Below are 17,823 nucleotides of genomic sequence, written 5' to 3' on the forward strand. Positions count from 1 at the left end.
TAAGTACTACATCGAAGTTAAGAAAAAATAATAAATTGCATATGCGAAAAAGTTTATGAATATCTAACAGCTTGTAAAATATTTGGAGAACTCTGAATTACGTTTTGAAATTTCTGAGATAACTCTAATCTAAAAATTCTTAAAATTCCGGTATGAACTGTACTTTTGGAATGGAAATTCGAACCATATTTTCAATCTAATCCTTCCAAAGCATTCAAAGATGAGAATATTCGTTGAGAAATTGGTTGTTCTAATGACCACAACGACCGGGTGTTGAACTAACCAAGGCAGTAGACGTAGTGGAGATAAGGTGGTGGCGGTGAAAGCAGTGGTGTAGTCCATCAAACACCATACCACCCACTTAAAGGTAAAATATCGTCGCAGATGGCACTTACCGTCGTAACGGAAAGCAGTCATCTTTATGCACCTTGATGCGGGGTTTGATTCTCATTAATTTTTCTTCTTTATTAACTAACTATTTAACTCGCTGATCTATAAAAAAAATAAAAGTAAAATATAATACAATATGGTCCTAATAAATGAGGATTTTAGTATGGATCGGTTTGCTTTTTGAAGATCAATTAATACCCGCTAAAATTAACACATCCTAAAACTCTAATTCTCCTCCTCCTTGTTCTTTTGCTTTGACAAAAAAACATGTCTCGGAAAACCTTCAAAACCTTGAAGAAAGCCTTCCCCACGGATCCCGCTTCGATATCGAACCAAGAAACCGCCGAGAAGATTGCCAAAACCCTAATCAAATTAGGCCTTCAACCCCTCAAATCCACCTCACCATCTCTGCTATCCAATCTCAACCCCCACGTAACCAACCTCGTCCTCTCAAACCCACTCGTCCCACCCCATTCTTGCTTGACCTTATTCAACTTCCTCCAAACAAATCCTTCCCACAAACCCAATCTTCAAGCCCATGCAATCCTCATTCGCAGGCTATATAATGCTAGAAGATTTGCCCAAATGAAGATTGTACTGAATGGTATCGTCACGAACGATAATCCTCGTTTCCCGGTTTCCAAAATTACATCTCTGATTGAGGACGAGCCTGACGGGGTGAAATTTGTAGGGACATTGTGCGATATGCTGTTTCGGGTTTATGCAGATAACAAAATGTTCGAGGAGGCAATTGGGGTTTTTGAGTATGTGGGCAAGAATGGGTTGGAGATTGAAGAAAGGTCATGCTTTGTGCTCTTGCTTGCGTTGAAGAAATGCGGTCGGGTGGATTTGTGTTTGAGGTTTTTCGATCAGATGGTCGAAAAGGGTGTTCGAATCACGGTGTATCCGTTGACGCTTGTGATGAATGAGCTTTGTAAGAGAGGAGAGGTTGAAAAGGCCAAGGCTTTGATGGGGGAAATGGCCGGTACAGGGACTAAACCTAATGTTTTTACATTTAACACGCTTTTGAAAGCGTACATTGAGAGGAAGGATTTTGAGGGTGTCAATGAGATTTTGAGGTTGATGGAGAAAGATGGTGTGGGTTATAATGTGGCAACGTGCACGCTTTTGATTGATTGGTTTGGTAGTTCTGGGAAGATCGAGGATGCGGAGAAGGTGTTTGAGGAAATGCGTGAGAGAGGGATACAACCCGATGTGTATGTTTATACTTCGATTATTAACTGGAATTGTAGAGCGGGAAATATGAAGAGGGCGCTGTTTCTGTTCGACGAATGTACTCAAAGGGGATTTGTACCGAATGATCATACTTATGGGGCGTTGATTAATGGCGCGTGCAAGGCAGGGCAGTTGGAGATGGCAGACATCTTGGTGAATGAGATGCAAGGTAAAGGCATTGACGTAAACCAAGTTGTGTTTAATACGCTGATGGACGGGTACTGCAGAAGAGGGATGATGGATCAAGCTCTAAGGCTGCAGGATGTCATGGAAAATAAAGGGTTTCAGCTTGATGTGTTTACTTACAGCACTATAGCTAGCGGGTTGTGTAAATTGAACAGAAACGAGGAGGCAAAGAGCTTGTTGTTCACAATGGCTGAGAGAGGTGTGGCTCCAAACGTAGTGTGTTTCACTACTCTGATTGACATATTCTGCAAGGAAGGAAACTTCGTCGAAGCAAAGCGGGTATTTCAAGATATGGAAAGGAAGGGAGAGAGACCAAACACTGTAACATACAATGCTCTAATTGATGGGTATATTAAGAGAGGAAAGATGAAGGAAGCTCATAAACTGAAGGAGGAGATGGAAGACAAGGGGTTGATGCCAGATATGTATACGTATTCATCGCTTATAAATGGCAAATGCATTGATGGCAAGGTGGATGAGGCTCTGAAATTGTTTGACGAAATGTCTCGGAGGGACATACCCCATAATGTTGTGACATATACAGCAATGATCTCAGGTTTGTCGAAGGATGGGAGAACAGAGGAAGCTTTTAAATTGTATGATGAGATGAAAAATGCAGGCCTCACGCCTGATGACAGAGTATATCATTCACTTGTAGGCAGCCTTCATACAGCCAACCCATAGCTCTACGACGAAACTATATTATTGTCTTCGTTAGACGATTGGAAATGGATCAATTACTTGAATTTGAAAGAATGGTTTTGAAGTCAATACGCCAATTTGTATAAGCTGGTTTCTGTCGAAACAGGATGACGAAAAATAACCGCCACCCCTCAATGAGGAGTGCTAGCTTTTCAATATAGAAGATGTGAGAAATATACAATTAAGTTACAGTAAAGAGTTTCACCTCTTCTCTAGAAGAAAACAGAGAGTCAACATTACAACTTTGAAGCATTGAAACCTAGCCTATGCTAGCGCAAGGTTTTGATCCTCGAGCCTAAGTTGTTCATTCGGACGTTCTTCATATTCCAAGCCACAGCTTGCTGTACATTCACCTCCAAAAGCCTGGACCTCAACAGCTGAACTCCAGATTTCCTTAAAAGATATCAGGAATCTGAACTGGCGGAGTAGATACCATAGCCAGGTGCTGCATTTCTAAACAAGTAAGGGACCATAAGCCCCGAGGCCTTGGCTACCAAGGGATTGCTTGAGCTTCAAGAATGCTCGGCTCTCCAACTGCCGCACCCGCTCCTTGGACAATCCAAACATGTTGCCAATCTCTGAAAGTGATCTCTGCTTGCCATCTTCAATGCCAAATCTTAACCTGATAATCTGTCTCTCTCTTAAGTTGAGGATGCCTAGAAGGTGGCGCACATGTTGCCTCATAAGCTGCTTTTCTACACTCACATGTGGGATCTCAGTCCCAGTGTCAGCAGTTATCTCCTGCAATTATGCAAGAAAAGATGTCTGGTTCTTAAACCGTTGGAGGATCCATGCTCAATATAGCCCAACAAATTGCATCATATTTAAAATTTCACTTGCCTACGGCAATATCATCGAGACAAATATGAGAAGCAAATCGAGACAACAAGAATCTTTACCTGGAAAGTGGTGTCTTGGTCTGCCCAGACAGGTTGTTGCATTGAAAGTGGCATTCTTGTAGAATATAGCAACTTCTGCAACTTTTCAACTGTAATTCCAACCCGTCTCGCTAGTTCTTCTTTGTTTGGGTTGTGATTTCCTTCCTGAATACATGATTTCTTTGCCTCTAAGACTTTGCCCAGGAGGGTGTACACATTTTCCTGTGAATAAATTATCGGTTCTCTGTCATACTCAGTAAAGTACCTTTTGTTTGGACATGCTATGAAATAGTTAACCTTTGAGTACAGATTTTAATGGAAACAAAACTTTTATTTATCAGCATTTAATCAATTTAAACATTTTCATTTTATTCAAAAATCCCGTGTCGGGAGACAAATTTTCGGAACATGGTAGCAGTTGACACAAAATATACTCTGAAGAAGAATGTCAGTGAAAAGTAGGGACTGGAAACGTGGTTTCATTACCGGCAAGCGGATGGTCCTGGAATGTTGAAATATGGCCTTCCTAACTGTTTGCCTTATCCACCAGTATGCATAAGTAGCAAATCGGCAACCAGCTTGAGGTTTAAACTTCTCAACACTCTTCATAAGACCCATACTTCCCTCCTACAAAAAGATAGAGCCTTCATTAGTTGTACTTCAAAATCTATGCGACAACTGTTTTGGGCCTTATTGTAAGAATCTTAATTCTGCTCTTTTTGGTTCAATTAAGTTTCTGAAAATGATACAAGTTTTTATAGCCTTTCCTATGCGGTCAGCAATCAGATAGAGCATCCGCTTAGTATTTGTCATACTGGAAACTGCTGACATTCATTAGGATGATCGTAAAGGATACCAGCCTGTACAATGGATACCAACATGTACAATAGTTGCTCTGTACAGAATACAGATGCACAAATTTAAAATTAAAATCTGGTATGTAGGACTTGCCAATGTAATTTGATGAGATAGACGATGCTTTTACGGCATTTAAGCACAAACAAAAAAACTTTTGCGTACAAGTCAAATCCTTCAGTAAGATGTGGTCTGTGTAGCAGAGGCCCTCAAGTCTAGCCCTACATGACTATATAACAACAACAACAACAACAAAGCCTCGTCCTACATGACTATATAAACAATAAGAAAACATGTTCCAATGAAGTTACCTGCATTAAGTCCTGAAGGCCAAGGCCTCGTCCTTGATATTGTTTAGCAATGTGAACCACCATACGTAAGTTAGCATAAATCAGCTTTTCACGGCTGCTGGTACCAGAGCGAAGCTGTGATTTCAAGATCTGACAACTAATTCCAACAGCTTCAGCCCATTCAACCAAAGTTGGTTCACGACCAAACTGTGATTGAAGTCTACTCTTCACTTCTTCTAACTTAAATAAATCCTGTTACAAAATTCGACACATCAATGCAGCAAAGACCCGTCAAAAACAGTAATTCCGATATTAGATCTTAGCAGACAGAAATGACTTAGATACACACCTGAACTTGGGCAATCAGTTCAGCCTCTTCCTTGGCAGTCAAAAGTTGTTTTGTTTCAGGACCCCACAAGAACAACCGCAGGGGATCATTTGGATTTAATCCTTCGTTTATCTTTTTCCGCACATCTGAACTTGTAGGACCGTTAGTCTCATGAATTAGAACTTTTGATTTAGAGACCCTCTTTTTCTTCAGTCGCCTGCGCCGTCTCTCTAGAAGTCGGGCTGACCTTACAGTTTTCTCATCCTCAACCAGCCAGTTATCCAAACTACACAAAACTTTTGGATTCAGTTGCAAAGCAAATTGATAGGGTAATAAAAATCAACAAGTAATACGAAACTGACCCCTCAGAAACAGAGTCATCAAAATCATCTCCCATTGATTTGGAGTCTTCAGCAAATGAGACTGCTTCTTTTGAGGCTGACAAAGCTTTCTTAGCCAGCGCAACTGCGTCAGAGGGCTTGATGTCCATATGCTTACTGGAAGCAGTGGTAATAGGCTCCATAGTTAAAAGTGCGGACGACTTTACCCTTGTTTGTAAAGATGAAAATCTGCAAAGTAGAAACAACAAGGATGCAATTTGGTTGTAAAATGCAATCACCCAAGAAAAAATGATACAAGTAAAAGGGAAAGTAGAAAAAAAAAAAAAAAAAGCAGAGTTTTATTCATCTTACACATCTAAAAGACCAGAGCGGTTAAGCAATTGGTGCTCAGAGTCCTTCACCAACTGGTAGAAACCATCAATCTTTAAATCTTCATTGAGAGAGGCCCTAGCCTCTATCTGCATCCTATCTAACGTAGCCTTTTTTATGAACACAGGAAACAGTAATGAATTAGGAGTTTCCCAAGACACAGAGATAGAATATGAGTCCAGTTTCTAAGAAGTAAGTAATCCCAAGTATGCATGTCGAATGGTAAATGTGCAAGAAACATGAATCCTCACAGATCTTGAATTATAAAAAATCAATGGTGGCATTTTAGAAAGAAAGGTAGTATCATCAATAAGCATAATTTCAAACAACGGAAAACAGAAGTTTAAGAAGTTTTCCACCATTGAGGATTACACAAGTTAGAAGCAGTGCAAGTCTAAAGCAAAAGTCTGATCTAAGTAACATGCATTTCATATTTGCAGCAGAAGTCTAACCTGAGATGTTTTCTCTTCTTTCAGTGCATGCAATAGAGGCTTGAACTCATCGCGCTGCTCTTGTAGAAGAACCGAAGTTGGAAAGTGTCGAGCTACAAATGTAATCGGCACAGAAGTAACTGCAGGAGTTGCTTGCTCGTGAAGCATCAACACTGCAAAATATGAGTGCCAGACAAGCCTGATGTTAACCAACAATGCACAAAAAGGGGCTCAACTATCCTTAATTAAATATCTTTTTTGATAATCACTATTAGAACAATCTGCACCTCTTTAGTAGCTCTTGGAGTAGCAGATTGTCTAAAGACTAATTTAAGTAACTTAAGGCCCCGTTTAATAACCATTTCATTTTTATGCTTTAGTTTTCATTTGTGTGTTATAGATGGAGATAAAGTATTGATAGAAAGGGGACATGAAGAAGGGTAAAGGAAGGATAGTGGAAGAAACGTGTATTGGATTGACACACAAACTGAAAAAAAACTAACAATTTTGAAGTTTTTTTTCGCATTCAAGTTTTCATATAATCTCCTTCATTTCTCCTTCCTCCCTTCATCCTTCTACATTCCTCATTTATCTCGTATACTTTCCCTCTATCCGTCTAGCACAAAAAACTAAAACTAAAACCCAAAAACGAAATGGTTATCAAACGGGCCTTATCATCTCAAGACATTATCATCTAATTTCTGATTCTAGAACCAATTCTCCCGTAAAAACATCCAGGATAAACCCTCATCTGTTCACACTTTTCGAAATCAAAGCTTCAGAGCACAAATCAACACACCTATGCATGCAAGAGAGCAAAAATAATCTTTCCCAGAAATGCTCCAACAGAAAAAAGTCCAAAAACATCCTCTACTTCCAAATGTAGCTGTGGCATCAATATTTTCCAAGTTCAAAACGACTAAAATCAAACAAAACAACCAAATATCCAAAACACACAATCTCAACATACCCAATTGCCGTTTCGGGCTTTAACACAAAAACCAATACTTCCCAAGTCATAATTATGTCCCAGTTGCTGAATTCCAAGAACTATAAGCATACCCAATATCCCAGTAAATTCCCAGAAAGCAAACAGATAAATTTACGAGTAAGAAACACGAAAGTTACGAACTTTTTTACCTGAGGTGGAGGAAGAAGAAGAAGGAGAAGAAGGAAGAGGATGCCTGAGGTGGGTTGTGGAAGGAAAGGCAGAGGAAGAAGAGAGAAAATGCCTCCCAACCTCCATTGAAATTGGAACAACAAAAAATAGTTAAAATTATACTCCTGGGTAGTGGCGCATTCAGGTGAAGATGGTTTGTATTCTTCTGGGTTGCTGGAGTGCCGCCACGTCTATGTGCGCGTTCGAGCTTGCATTGGTTTTGTGTGTGTGTGTCTGCAGATAACGTTGCAGGAGAAGCTCAGCTCTTTCATCTCAGACTATTTCACACCTCAAAATTATCTTCTCAATTTTTTTTGCAAATGGATCAGGTTGGGCTTATTTTACTTCTACTCAACATAAGGCCTTGTTTAATTTTAAATCATTTAGGGCTTGACCCAGAATGTTTGACGGACCTTAGCCCAAATCTGGCCCTTTATATGATCTGCTTTTTTTTTTTTTTTTAGTGGATAAACCTCCAAATCTTTTTCTTTCCTTTTTTTGGTCAAAAAAAAGATAGATTTTATTAAATTAGATGTTAGATTAGAAAGCTGACAGGATTCGAATCCTCTCCACCACTGTGGTAGAGGGCCACTTACTCCAAAATCCTTATTCGATCGGGAGATTGTACGCACACTCCACGTCATGGAATCCTTATTGGGTATGACAACAATAAAGCCCATTTCAGCCAAGCCCAAGTTTAATAGAGTGAAATTTAAAACTGATCCAAGTGAACTAAAATTCGCTAATTAGAGTGCAAGAGGAGCTGGAAAATACCATTTTGCGACCAACGTGACCGCTGAGGGGATTAAGATCTAAGGGGGTATTTCCGACATTTTCTCTTAACATCCGACAGTGGTCAAAGTGTCGTCAGAGTGCCGCCTAATAAGTGACAAAAAGTAGAGGAGAGAGCAAAATCATGAAACGGTGGCTCTAAGAGCAACTCTACCATTTGAGCCCTCCTCCCAAGCAATCCACTATTCAATTCATTATGTGAACAGTAACTGCCCTAATGAACAGTAATTATCTTTTGCATCTTCACACGTGCACTTGAATAGCCTTGGTAATAGGCAATAAAATATTATTAATTTTTTTTTTTTACAAAATAATACTAAATAAATTTATTTGTAATTTCGGATAAGATATTTTAAATCGTTCTCATTGCGCCACATGTCATTTACCAAAAACGACTATTATTAGTCATAGATTTCGATAAAGACTCGAACTTTCAAAACATGTAAAATCAAAGTAACAAACTTTATTAACTGGAAATTCACACCCAAAAGCACACAGAAAAAATCCAAGCAAGATCCATAAGGCAGCATGCATTACATCACAATGAACTGGGTAGAACTCAACTTATCATCAAAACCATTTCTTGTTTCATTTGTACCATCATATAAAACCATTTCTTTAAATCAACTTCAACATCCAAATCCCACAAATTTTTTAAACAGAAAGCAACAAAATACACAATTTAACGCATATTCCAAATCCCAATCACAAAATGCATGAGAGAGAGAGAGAGAGAGAGAAAACTGACATGTTGTGACAAAACCCAACTCTCAGAACTTAGTGAAGTACTCATAGGAAGCTCAGAGAACACCAGAACAGAGATGGGATTTTCTCAGTCAGTGGATTCGAAGTGAAAAAAAATGGATATTTTAATGGCAGAAGATGTGATCTAAGAGTGAAATATTGGAAACCCAGATCAAAAAGTTAAGAGATTTAAAGAGATTGGAGATTGGCATGTGAGACTGGGCAAGCTGTTGCGAACCCAAGAAACTGGTTTGACTAAAACGGGTTCGACTGGACCGACGCCAGGCATGGCGTCAACCTGACGTCACACCCCTTGGGCTGAAGGGCTGGCAATCCCTCACGGGCCTGGCCCTCGGGCTCCCACCCTCACTTGGGCTGCCCAACGCTGGAGCCGAACCCACCGGCCCTCGAGCTCTTTCCTCTCGCCTGTGCCCCGAGCAAGGTCCAACAGTGGACTTGCTCTAAGCATTTGACACGACACAAAAGTGGTCCCTGGCCCCTTGCATTGGAGACTTTTTTTAGCGTGCCTGACGAGTATATACATCATGTTATTATATAATTAGAGCAATATTTAAAATATATATATATATGACGTGTTGTATTGTGTTCTAAACTTAATGAAAAAGCATTGCATCGGCAACTTTTTCAGTTTCCATTTTTTATTATCAACCAAAAATTACAAAAAAGAAATAAAATTATGGTGAGATTAAAGAAATAAAATTAAATTGGAGCTTGAAAAGTGGGGGATAAATTAAATTGGAATTTGAAAAGTTTAGCAAAGAAATAAAAAGAAAATTTGGAATTTGAAAAGCGGGGAAAAAGGGCAGTCGATGAAAAGAGCAGTTATTGAAGGCTGCCCAGCACGTGTTCTCCCTTTTTCTGAAAAGATAGCATGCAACTCACACCCCCTCTGACACACTCATGCGAAAAATAAGGGCTGGGACCCACCCTCGCTTTCCTTATCCCACATATCTCTCTTCCCCGGAGGCAGATTGTCTGTTCTATGATGCGCTTCTCATTTTTTCTTATTTGGGCAGTTAAGTTTAAGTTACGTTAATATTTTATATTAAATTTTTAATAAAGATAATAAGATAAAAAACAATAAGTATATAAAATGTTAACGTGACTTAACCTAGCACAAATAAAAATGATGAAAAAGACGTAACAGATATCATACAATCTGCCTCCCTCTCCCACAATATAAAGGGACCCCCACTCCTTGTGTGGGGTCAATCGAATCCCCTCAACTTCTCAAAACCCTAATTTAACACTCTACTCCAAACCCTAAAACCACCATCGCCACCGCCATGGCCTCCGAGATGGCCCTCCAGCCACTCCACAAACTCGAAGACCGAAAGCCCACCGTCTTACCCACCGCCGTTCTTACTTCCGCCACCATCCAAACGGCGCCGTCGCTCCAGCACTCACAACTATCCGACCTCCAACTCCAGGCCCAGCCCAAGCCCCAGAAACAGGTCAGCCGCCGGAACACTAGGGACCGCCATACAAAAGTCAATGGACGGGGCCGCCGCGTCCGGATGCCGGCCATGTGCGCCGCCCGCATCTTCCAGCTGACCCGGGAGCTCGGCCACCGCTCCGACGGCGAGACCATCGAGTGGCTCCTCCGCCACGCCGAGCCCTCTATCATCGCCGCCACCGGCTCCGGCACCCTCCCGGCGGAGCCGATCTCGACCACCTCCCCGTCCGTGTCGTCCCAAATGCCGTCCGTCCCTTGCCGGGTTCAACCGCTCAAGTCGCTAAGAAGCTCCGGACAGTTCCTGTACCCGGCGGCGGCCCAGGCTCATCAGGCGATGCAGCTGCAGCTGGACTTGTGCCAGCCGATGGGGGTGGACTATAATGCGGGGTACCGGCACATGCCGTTCACGTCGCTGCTGCTGCAGACGGGGGAGAGTGAGGTGGAGGAGGGGCAGCCGGAGGAGGAGGTTGTGGGAGTTGGAATTGGGGATGATGAGTAGACAAGGACAATGTGGGTGTGCTGAGTAGGAGCGGTGGGTGTGTATATCAAAAGAAGAGGGTGCAGGAAACAGTGGGGAGCGGTAGTAGCCAATGTGTAACGGAGGTGGTGACAGTTCAGTTGGTGTGTTTTGGTGTACAGGAGGGGGGGGGGTGTGGTTGTGTTAGTGGTTTTTGTGGTTTAGATAAGTCTTTTTCTTTGGTTATTTAATTATGTCGTAGTTCATCAATGGTTGTGTAGTAAATTAGTAATTAAGTAGTAATGAGGGTGGAAAATTAGGGGGATGAGTAACTATTTAAGTTGTACATGTTCAACTAAAATGGAATAAAATGAGGATGTCTTTTGGATTAAATATTGGGTACTGCTATTGCTACACTTACCATGTATTTGTATCAACTGTCAACGTCCGTGAGCCCCATCTCATCTCCATCTATCTATTAGAGAAGTAGTGCAAATATATTGAATGAGAAGAGGAGAGGGAACCATGGACCCACCAATGTCCAACGTAATCGATTTATTCTTATAAATTTAGTTCGATAAAACGGAGAGGAGGGAGGACAGGAGGATAGACTGAGAGTTTGACTCCCTCCAATCCAAGGTAACAAAGAAAATCGATGACTTTGACAAGTCAACGATCCTGTTGTCATCTTCAACCTCAAGTTTGGATATCACTATCAAAGTTCTATTCTGTACCCTATTACTCTAAAGAAATTGTAATCACCCGTCGTTCGATCAATCATTTCAATGATGAAACGTGAAGCATTTGACGGCCGTCGAAGCAAAAACACAGACAACCTATAGTCCATATTCTTCTTCTGCTGCTGCTATTACTCACGGAAATGTATAAATACTTGACTACGATCAACAAGCAAAGATACAACTGAAACCTGAATTGTTGCCCGACTGCCGCTGAAACCAGAAGCAAATTGAACATGTATCTTTTGAGCTCTGTTTCTAACTAATAATCTGCACCTCTCTCTCTCTCTCTCTCTCTCTCTCTCTCTCTCTCTCTCTACTCAAATTAGTGTTCAATGACCAAGCAAAAACTTTAACACCCTGCATCCAATCGTATATTCACCAATGCGCAAGATGCAAGTAAATTATTACCCATGAAACAAATGATGTAAACAATGGCCGAGCTTTCCAATTCAGTTGAAACTCACCGGTTGCATATTTTTCGTGTGTTGACGCAGATACTCACCAGAGATTTTCCAATTCAGTTGGAACTTGGAACCCACCATCTGCATATTTGTCGTATCCCCTCAAATACACGCGCTTGCACAACGACGTGGATAAAACCGCTGGTAAGAACTAGACAAATTCGTTTATCGCATTAAATCCACGTTCAACAGAGAAACTAAGAGGCTGAACAGTTGTAAGAAGGTATGATTATCAATAAGCAGAGTCTCACAGAGACTCACAAAGATTCAACAAACTAATTTAAATCTGTTTTCTGACAATGTATAAAGGGATTCATTATTGTATTGTAACTGTTATGTTCGAAAATACTGTACGGTACCAGCATGCGACTACAAAAATCACACATGCAAGCAACCATAATAATAGCAAATTTATAAAAGGAAAAAAACTGAAAATAGAAACTTGCTCTTACAAGAGATAATCCAGCCTGGACGGGACATTGGAAGAGCAAAAATATGATCATGTGAGGTTCTGAACCAGGGATCTACGTGATTTAAACAAAAGCAGCAGCAACAATAAGAGGGAGAAATGTGCCTAATGCCATCCAAACATTCCTAATGCTTATTCCCAAATATCCGCCATTTTTTCTTTTTCCTGTTCTCATATGAGGGTGTGCCTGAAATAAAACCAAGACCGTAAGTCACGCATTAATTTTAGAGAGAGATGTAAAACCCAAGGCATGTATGCAGGCACTAACGTCAGACAACTAAAGAGTCTTTGAAAAATCAACTTTGAAAGTTTTCAGATCAAATAACGAGATATTATGGTGGTGTGTCGTGACTTCTCACTCCCCGTCTCACAGTTGGTATTATACACACAGATCCAAAAAGAAAAAGAGACTACGTTAATGATCATTCAAAGACTGTTAGGTAATTATACAATATTATTGCTTGAAATGGTTGAGTTCAGCTGAACAAATTATCCAGAGGCCAGGTTTCATTTTACTCCAATCTACTTTGTACTCTACAAAGGTGCATAAAGAAAAATAAAAAAGGTTACCTCCTTGAGGATAAATTGAGTTGTAATGCACCTCCGCCCAGAAACTCAAATAAATAACTGCACAAGACATAATAGCGTCTGTAAAGCTTAATGGAGGACAAAAGGACAGTAACATGGAATATAGAAATTTCAGCATACATATAATTAAATACTTAAAAATTCCCATTGTCTATGCCCACAACGAAAACTAAGAGATCAACAAGCTTACCTTGTTTTGAAGTTTGAATATTAGGAAGAATCTCTATGCAACAGTTATCCTTAAACGACGTCAAGACAAATATTTTCACTTCGTACTGCAACAAATTATTCACACAAGTATCAGTTTTTTTTTTTTTTTTTTTTTAGTACACAAGTATCAGTTACCATATCAATTACTGTTCAAAAGTTGGAAAAATCCAGATGTGCACACTTCATTGTAAAAGATCTTTCGTACCAAATCAGCAGCCGCCTGTAATGAGACATGGTCACCCCACTCACCATCCCTGGTTTCATTAAGATTGATAGGTATTAGTTAAGGCCAAAATTAGTTGACAGGAAAACAAGAAAAATTATGAGTTCAAATCATACTTGGACATCTTCTCCAAATAGTCATCATATGCCATAGGAACATATCCCTCGTATATCTCTGGATGAGACTTAAGCTGATAACAGTAAACCATCAGAAGGATAAACCAGAATCAATGGAAGATAGTTGACAATACACAAAACATAAGGGTGATAAAGTTCAGTATAACAAATAGGTATTTCCAGGAGAGCAAACCTGATTTACAACTTGCTTTCTCACATACTCGTGGTTGTCAGGTGATTGATACAACTGGTCTGATAAAGCATGGAACTGCAAAAATAAAGCAAAGCATGAGATTAACATGTCTAATTTGAAGTATTCTAATATCAATATCCAGTCCTAAACAACAGAAATGGACATAGCTACAAAAGGACTAACCTGGCAGTTGCCATCTCCTGCCACCTTGTGTTCGACGAAGCCATATAATTGAAGCCTACATGAAAAAGGCAAGAAATACTTTTATGAACCCAAATCCAATATCAGACCATGAGTCAAAGAAAACACGTAAAAATGGATTCTGCTAGTTAGGCAAATTATTGAATTACATACTGATGCTACTTCACTACTAGAAAGGAAAGGGGCAGAACGTACCTGTCAACTAGCCTTTGATGATCTGAAGTCGCTTCATCAATTGAAGGAATTTCTCCATTGATTCTAGGAATGTGCTAGACCATATAAAGGGAACAAAGTTAATACCTGACATTTGCACATCATGCCATGTGTAGCAATCCAAATCCAAATACACTAGTCATGAATGTGCAAACTGTGGACTTTAATTTCCAATCTACGTTACCGACTCTACTATTACCTAATTTTTATTATACAATGTGACAACTCCAATAAACTGTTTACTAACAAAAACATGATGAAACATTTGAAGTTACAACATGGTGAAAACACTGAAAGGAACTTTGAACGACATAAACTTACAGGAACAGGATTCCAGCCCCAGCCTACTTCACCATCAAGTGCACATCCATCAGTTAGCTCCAAATGATCATCAGGTCTAGAACATAAGCTAGAAGGCACCACAGTATCAGCTTCTTCCTGGCCATAACCATGGTCTGCATGGTGCAAAAAAATGCATATCAAGATAATTAAATGATATAGGTTAATTTAAAATGTATAAAAAGAAGGTGCAAGCAGCAATTTTCCAGATACCTGAGTAATAATCTCTTGTAGATTGACCATGCCACTCATCTGCAAGAAATGAAGCTTGTGATTGCGCTTCTCCTGCATGGGAGTATTCAGAGGCCTCTGTTACAGATAGTCGCGAAAATTCTTCTTGAAGAGTATGTGCAATGATCTCATCATTTTCTACATTGTTTGATTCTGTATCATAATGACTTCTGATACACTCTTCATGGTCGATATCATTGGAATCGTGTTGTATCATGTCACCATAGTAGTATGAAGAATTACAAACTGGATCCCTACCAAAAAGACGAATACCCCACTGAACAATATCTGAATCGTACTCATGGGAAGTCATCTCCTTAAAAATGCATATACGGAATTAGAATGCTCAATCTGCTTCCAGGAGCAATGACGGAATCCCTCAGAAGATCAGGAATTTGAGCAATATCTGCCAAAAAGCTACAACTAATGTTAAAAAAAACCTTCAAAGCTTTGACATGCTTTAACCATAACTATAATTTGCATGCAAATTTCAGCTGCACAAATCAAAACTAAATCACAATATGAAATAATTTTCTTAAATCAAGTATAGAGCTCCCAATTGCAAGGGCAAGCTAAGGGTTTTTAATGTAAACCCTTAATATAATAAAGCAGTTGACTTTTTCACAGAATACTAGCCAAATATATATATATAGTAGAGTGTATACCTACAATAGATTATACATCTAAACATAGAACAGATTAGAATAAGCACATTTGCGAAAATGATGCCTGCCCCAAGTAATCATAATTTAAGACTTCACTAAGGTCAAGTATGTTTATTGTTAACTTATATTAAAACTGTGATGATATCAGAAAGGGTTCAACCCACCGTCAAAAAACCAGGAAAAATCTAGAATGACCGCCTGCAGACTTCGATTATCCTTACAACATCATAAATTGACAGAAAAACCTGTTAACCTAACAACGCGTGCTTATGCACTCTCAGCATGTCTAATTAAAATATCACAAAGAAAGATAACGACCTAAACCAGCCCACCTGCTTTTGCAATTCTAAACTAGATGCATGGACAATAAACACATAAGAGAAAGGGTCAACGATAATGCGGAGAGCTAAAAATTCTTAACGGTTAATCCTTTTTCCTTACATGCTCAGGGAAAACGAATCCAAGAAATTAAGTAAACTTTAACCCAAAGAAATTAGTCTTTACTTAAACATATCAAAACTTCATAAAATATGTATACCAAAACTAATGAATCAATTGTGCAAACAAAACAATTTAATTACAAAATCTTCCAAAAACAAACTGCAATTACTCTCCATAACATTCGTATTACTACATACTAACTCTCAATCTCTGAATTTTCTTAATGAATCGATTTCCATTTTATTTGAAGACTACACCTCTATCTATTTATTTTCTTTCCACAATTTGAACACAAACTATTCACCCCATAACAACACAACTTGCATCCGAACAAGACACCTGCTATGCAGCAACGCAGATGTGGGTTAGATCAATTCGCTCCGAAGTTCGAATCCCCATCGATTATAGTAGTTTAGAATATCGTCTTGCCGAAAGAAAAACAACACAACTGCTACATGGATATCCATGATCAAAATCATAAACTACGAGCAATCAAACAGAACCCAGAAAGCTTAAGCTTTTGCAATAACATCTAAATCAGCAATAAAATCTCAACAATAATCCAAACAAAAACAAACCCAAATTTCTTCATCGATCAATAAAACAACCCAACAAAGCAAACAGAGTAAAACTGTAAAAATCAAAAGATTAAGAACTCACCCAATCAGCTTCTGTTCAGAGCAAATAAGAAAAGCGAAAGCCTTGAAAGCTGTCGTTTTCGCAAGAGGAAAGCTTAGGGTGGAAGTTATAGAGAGAGAGAGAACGAGAGAGAGGAGAGAGAGTCGGGAGAAATGCACTGTGTGTGTATTAATAGGAGGATACGTATTGCATTGGATGACGACGAAGCACTGAGAAAATCGACCAGAAAATGGAAAAAAAATAGGGGTGCAATTTCACCCTTATTATGTGCAGTTGCCAGCGACGTTAAAGTTCGAGCAAGTTATCCATCGTACGGACAGAATGGATGGTTGCGATTGACTTGATTGGGTGTTAGGTAGTGGTCACTTACTCGGTATTTCCTTGAACGGCTTCTTATTCCATATTGACATTCCCGTCCAATTAATTGACTACACTATGATTTGGGTAATAACGGAGACAAAATTGTATTGTCTGTTTGGTATCATATTCGAAAAATTTTGTGATTTCTTAAACATTTCTTGAAAACAATTTTCTTTAAGACTCAAAATTTTATTTGGTATGAGATTTAAAAATTTTTTTAGTTAAGTGTTGATAAACGTGTTCATTTCTATTGATTTGCAAATTCGATTTTATCTTGCACATTCTTAGTTTGCAAACTTTTGTCTTCAAATTTTGTCGAAATTAAACTTGATTTTATTCCTTTTAATAGTTTAGTCTTATTTTATAATTCTATATTACAAACGATATTATTATTTTAAGTTACATTAAAAAATAAGAAAGAGCATAAACTCGTGAATTGAAGAAGAAACCCGAATATCAAAGCAATCCTCCACTGTTGTAATCTTACTTCGTAATTTACTTTTGCAGCTTAATAATCTTTCCAAGCTGTATAATTTCATCAAAAATTCATTTTACCTAATGGTCAAGTGAGAGGTACGTGTGTACGCTGAGTCTATGATGTGTAAAGGCTAATTTTTTTTTCAAATAAATAATTAATTAGAACATTAAGCGAATGTATTGGAATTATAACAATTGATAAATTAATTATTGATTTTCTACTATGTCTGAAGCACGGTATACACCAAAATTAAAAACACGAAGAGATTGTGTGTTTAGTCTTACAATAAGCTAGCAATAATGTGATTCAAATTCGTCTTGGCAAGAGTCAAACTTAAGACCTCTCATTCACAAATGAAAATAAATATCATTAGATCGTAGTTATACGTGATCAAAATTATAAACTGTTAAAACTTACAATATAATTTACCTAACAAAAAAAAAAACCTTGACCCTCTGTTATCTGGTACACTCTCACAAAATTATAACCGGTGGAAGGTTGAGATTGGTTTGAACTGAGGTTTGGGGGATCGAACGGCTGTGAATGAAGAGATTTGCTACCAATCTGGCTGATGCCGTCTGAAAAGGCAGATTCTCTCCGGATCCCTTCATTCTAATCCTA

At 39.0% G+C, this 17,823-nt stretch overlaps 4 protein-coding genes across 7 annotated transcripts; 2 read left to right on the top strand and 2 right to left on the bottom strand.

Annotated features, from left to right (window-relative positions):
- Nucleotides 1–514: 514 nt before the first annotated feature.
- On the top strand, nucleotides 515–2,568 carry LOC126592913 (pentatricopeptide repeat-containing protein At2g32630-like). The gene has a single exon (XM_050258715.1). The coding sequence runs from the start codon at nucleotides 658–660 to the stop codon at nucleotides 2,494–2,496; it is 1,839 nt and encodes a 612-aa protein (XP_050114672.1). The 5' UTR covers nucleotides 515–657; the 3' UTR covers nucleotides 2,497–2,568.
- Nucleotides 2,569–2,622: 54 nt separating this feature from the next.
- Nucleotides 2,623–7,466, bottom strand: LOC126592914 (RNA polymerase sigma factor sigF, chloroplastic). Of its 2 annotated transcripts, XM_050258716.1 has the most exons (10): nucleotides 7,147–7,466; nucleotides 6,806–6,892; nucleotides 6,028–6,179; nucleotides 5,558–5,685; nucleotides 5,228–5,434; nucleotides 4,887–5,151; nucleotides 4,559–4,789; nucleotides 3,879–4,019; nucleotides 3,414–3,614; nucleotides 2,623–3,255 (listed from the first exon to the last, which is right to left on the bottom strand). In XM_050258716.1, the coding sequence occupies exons 1-10, from the start codon at nucleotides 7,250–7,252 to the stop codon at nucleotides 2,968–2,970; spliced, it is 1,806 nt and encodes a 601-aa protein (XP_050114673.1). In that variant the 5' UTR covers nucleotides 7,253–7,466; the 3' UTR covers nucleotides 2,623–2,967. The 2 variants fall into 2 exon arrangements, with proteins under 2 accessions (XP_050114673.1, XP_050114674.1); XM_050258717.1 differs by lacking the exon at nucleotides 6,806–6,892 and having other exon boundaries at nucleotides 7,147–7,463.
- A 2,432-nt stretch (nucleotides 7,467–9,898) lies between these two features.
- LOC126592917 (transcription factor TCP11) lies at nucleotides 9,899–11,028 on the top strand. The gene has a single exon (XM_050258721.1). The coding sequence runs from the start codon at nucleotides 10,009–10,011 to the stop codon at nucleotides 10,675–10,677; it is 669 nt and encodes a 222-aa protein (XP_050114678.1). The 5' UTR covers nucleotides 9,899–10,008; the 3' UTR covers nucleotides 10,678–11,028.
- A 1,097-nt stretch (nucleotides 11,029–12,125) lies between these two features.
- LOC126592916 (OVARIAN TUMOR DOMAIN-containing deubiquitinating enzyme 12-like) lies at nucleotides 12,126–16,591 on the bottom strand. Of its 3 annotated transcripts, none has more exons than XM_050258719.1 (11): nucleotides 16,386–16,591; nucleotides 14,602–15,025; nucleotides 14,371–14,504; nucleotides 14,032–14,105; nucleotides 13,819–13,873; nucleotides 13,636–13,710; nucleotides 13,443–13,516; nucleotides 13,309–13,357; nucleotides 13,084–13,168; nucleotides 12,876–12,932; nucleotides 12,126–12,492 (listed from the first exon to the last, which is right to left on the bottom strand). In XM_050258719.1, exons 2-11 carry the CDS (start codon nucleotides 14,930–14,932, stop codon nucleotides 12,431–12,433), a joined length of 996 nt encoding a protein of 331 aa, XP_050114676.1. In that variant the 5' UTR covers nucleotides 14,933–15,025; nucleotides 16,386–16,591; the 3' UTR covers nucleotides 12,126–12,430. The 3 variants fall into 3 exon arrangements, with proteins under 3 accessions (XP_050114676.1, XP_050114675.1, XP_050114677.1); XM_050258718.1 differs by having other exon boundaries at nucleotides 14,602–15,036; XM_050258720.1 differs by lacking the exon at nucleotides 16,386–16,591 and adding an exon at nucleotides 15,449–16,050.
- Between the last annotated feature and the right edge of the window lie 1,232 nt (nucleotides 16,592–17,823).

This window comes from Malus sylvestris, chromosome 12 (genome assembly GCF_916048215.2).
Source record: "Malus sylvestris chromosome 12, drMalSylv7.2, whole genome shotgun sequence".
NCBI lineage: Eukaryota > Viridiplantae > Streptophyta > Magnoliopsida > Rosales > Rosaceae > Malus > Malus sylvestris.

Coding starts and splice junctions, on each gene's coding strand:
- LOC126592913 (XM_050258715.1), top strand. CDS start 658: ATGTCTCGGAAAACCTTCAAAACCTTGAAGAAAGCCTTCCCCACGGAT.
- LOC126592914 (XM_050258716.1), bottom strand. CDS start 7,252: ATGGAGGTTGGGAGGCATTTTCTCTCTTCTTCCTCTGCCTTTCCTTCC. Junction 6,180..6,805: donor TTGCTCTCTTGCATGCATAG/GTGTGTTGATTT, acceptor CATATTTTGCAG/TGTTGATGCTTCACGAGCAA. Junction 4,020..4,558: donor GCCTTCAGGACTTAATGCAG/GTAACTTCATTG, acceptor ATCTTTTTGTAG/GAGGGAAGTATGGGTCTTAT.
- LOC126592917 (XM_050258721.1), top strand. CDS start 10,009: ATGGCCTCCGAGATGGCCCTCCAGCCACTCCACAAACTCGAAGACCGA.
- LOC126592916 (XM_050258719.1), bottom strand. CDS start 14,932: ATGACTTCCCATGAGTACGATTCAGATATTGTTCAGTGGGGTATTCGT. Junction 13,874..14,031: donor CATCAAAGGCTAGTTGACAG/GTACGTTCTGCC, acceptor TTTTTCATGTAG/GCTTCAATTATATGGCTTCG. Junction 12,933..13,083: donor TATTCAAACTTCAAAACAAG/GTAAGCTTGTTG, acceptor TGTCTTGTGCAG/TTATTTATTTGAGTTTCTGG.